Here is a 2660-nt window from a genome sequence, read left to right as displayed (position 1 = left end):
AGCTCCTCCTTGTCCTGGCTCGGGCCAGGACGGGGGAGGTGCCAGGCTTGGCAGGGTGATGGAGGGGAGGGGGAGGGCAGGGGCCCAGGGACCCACCGCTCTCTGGAGCCAGCAAGCCTGGGTTTCCAAGACAACCTGAGAGAAGGGAAGGGGAGGCACTGGGCCCCTGTCACTGGACTCTGATCTGACCAAGCCAAGGCTGGAAGCCGCCCCAGAGTTAACTGTTTCCTTGCATCGGCCCTGCCCTGAGCGCTTACCGCGGGTAGAGTTGGGTGGGCGGGGTCCCCTCCCTCTGCGGAATCAGTAGCGCATTCCATCTCACCATCCCTTGTGTGGGTCCCCACCCCCCACCCCCCAGCCATACTCCATCCGCAGAAACCCACTGCCTACGCCGGCTTTCTCTCCCTTACCCTCTCCCCCAACCCACACTGCCTGCCTCCCCTCACGTGGGACCCAATAAAGTCCAGAGCACATTCCTGACCTGGGGGGGCCTCAGGCTGCCAAGCCCAGCTCACCTTGCAGGTGCTCCTGCGAAGGGATCACTTTGCATTTCTTGAAGAACTCGTCCGTCTCCCTGTCCACCACCAGCAGCTTGGCCTCGTCCCCGCCAGCCTTGATGGCGGACACCACCTCCCCGTGCGGCTTGCCCTCCACGCAGACCCCGTTCACCTGTGGGTGGGGGCAGAGGTTACCCGCATAGGTCTCAGCTCTAGGCGGGGGGCAGGTGAAGGCTGAGCTGGTTGGCAATCGGGGAACACACAGTGCCCACCCCAGCCCCCTACCCCCGCCTGTAGAGCCCTGAAGCAGGCCGAGTGGTCCTCCCACTTGACGGTCGGATGGGGAGGCAGGACACGTGGGAAAAGCCAAAGAAAATACCCGGCCGAGGCTGAACAAACACAGCTGTGAAGGACGGTTTGGGAAGGGTCTGGGAGGCCTGGGTTGGGCCCCAGCGTTTCTAGGTACTTCCCTGCCTGGGCCTTGGTTTGCTTGCCTGTAAACTGAGACGTCTTGGGAGAGCTGATCTTCCAGCTCTGAGGCTCTAAGGCTGAGATTCTGGGCCCTGCCCCAGGCCCTGGGTTCACGTTTCCTCTTCTGACCGGCAGAGCACAAGGGTGCAAGAGCGTGCCTGCCAGCCTCACTCGGGGGACGGATTTCATGGCCCCCAGCCCCGCCCCGTCCCCGTGCTGGCATGGAGGCCTCGGAGAGCGGGCAACTGGCCATGGCCCAGGCAGCTCCCTGGACGGATGCGGGATCCGTGGGCCGCTGAGCGTGTCTGCTCGGCGAAGAAGAGCCCACAGGAGGTGCAAGCAGGAAAGAAGTCAATTCACCTCTCTATCTGTCCATCCATCCATTCACCCATCTTTCCTTCCTTCTTTAAAAATCTTTTTCTTGGCCACACCTCACAGCTCGTGAGATCTTAGTTCCCTGACCAAGGACCCAGGAGTGGAAGTGTGGCGTCCTAACCACTGGACCACCAGGGAATCCCCCATCTTTCCTTCCTTCCCTCTTGCCCACTCACCCACCATTCTCCCTTTCCCTCCTGCCCTTTCTCTAGCATCTATGGGCTGTCCAGGCCTCACGGGCTAACCAAGGAGCAGGTGGTATGTTGGCTGCCGTGGAGGAGGCTGTTGGGAAGGAGGAGCCTGGGAAGGGGGCAGGAAGCCTCACATTACCTCCACGATGCGGTCTTGGGCCCGGAGCCCCGAGGCCTCGGCAGGAGAGTCTGGGTCCACGGCCCGGATGAACTGGCCTGGCTTGGACTTGTCGCTGTGCAGGTTGAAGCCGTAACCGTTGGGGCCCTTCTTCATGGCGCAGAGCCGAGGCCGAAGCTCGCGCTGTGGAGAGAAAGGAGGGGCCGTGGTCCTTCCACACCGGCCTGGGGTGCCGCCCTCCCCGCTCTGTGCCTGACCCCATCCCCTCTGACCGAGGGAGGCTCCTCAGATCCTCCAGCAGCCAGAGAGAATGCTGGCCAGGGACCCTTCCCTGCCACAACCTGCCTGGGTGCCCCTGGGCACAGAGCTGCCCCTGAGTCCATGCCACTGTTCCCTCTTTTGGCAAGTGAGGGGTGGGAGCAGGCTAGCTCAGGTCTCTGCCTTTCTGACATTCTAAGGTTAATCATGTTATTTTTTTGGCCACACCAAGAGGCACGTGAAATCTGAGTTACCCAACCAAGGATGGAACATATGCCCCCTGCATGAGACGTGTCAAGTCAACCACTGGAGCGCTAGGGAAGTCCCTTTGTCATGGTGTTTTGATGGCTACCTCATCCCTCCCAGATAATGGCTTGGTCTGCTTCTCCCCTGGTAGCATCCCCGCCAGCCTGAGTACCCGGGACAGTGACTGGGGACCCCCCGCCCTTTTGTACCCTCTCTGCAGGGGGAAGCAAGGGCAAGTGGTTACTCAAAGCTGGTTTACATATTTACAGTAAAGCCTTCCCTCGCCTACATGGACTCCCAGCTTATCCCCACCAAGCCAAACGGCCCACCTAAAGGGAGCTGGGAGCCAGATGACCACGGGGCTGAGGGAGGTACAGCCAGGGGTCCCGGACGTCCCACCAGCAGAAGCAAGGCCGAGGACAAAGATAGTGACAGACCCCAAAGAGCCTGCTGGATCCCAGGGAGCCTGAATGGGGAGGGGGCGGTGGAGAGCAGGGCTGGACT

The 2660-nt window shown here is 61.4% G+C and overlaps 1 protein-coding gene across 1 annotated transcript in view; it reads right to left on the bottom strand.

Annotated features, from left to right (window-relative positions):
- The window catches only part of SLC9A3R1 (solute carrier family 9, subfamily A (NHE3, cation proton antiporter 3), member 3 regulator 1), a 17297-nt gene that overhangs the window by 4532 nt on the left and 10105 nt on the right, over nucleotides 1–2660 (bottom strand). Inside the window, exons 2-3 of the mRNA XM_010856129.1 lie at nucleotides 1674–1835; nucleotides 516–669 (exon numbers count right to left, since the gene is read on the bottom strand). Coding sequence (XP_010854431.1) covers nucleotides 516–669; nucleotides 1674–1835 — 316 coding nt within the window. The remainder of the gene's footprint in view (nucleotides 1–515; nucleotides 670–1673; nucleotides 1836–2660) is intronic.

Source organism: Bison bison, unplaced genomic scaffold (assembly GCF_000754665.1).
Source record: "Bison bison bison isolate TAMUID 2011002044 unplaced genomic scaffold, Bison_UMD1.0 scf7180017864371, whole genome shotgun sequence".
Classification (NCBI taxonomy): domain Eukaryota; kingdom Metazoa; phylum Chordata; class Mammalia; order Artiodactyla; family Bovidae; genus Bison; species Bison bison.
Note: the sequence above shows the minus strand (reverse complement) of the source record. Positions and strands in the feature narration are given on the sequence as shown.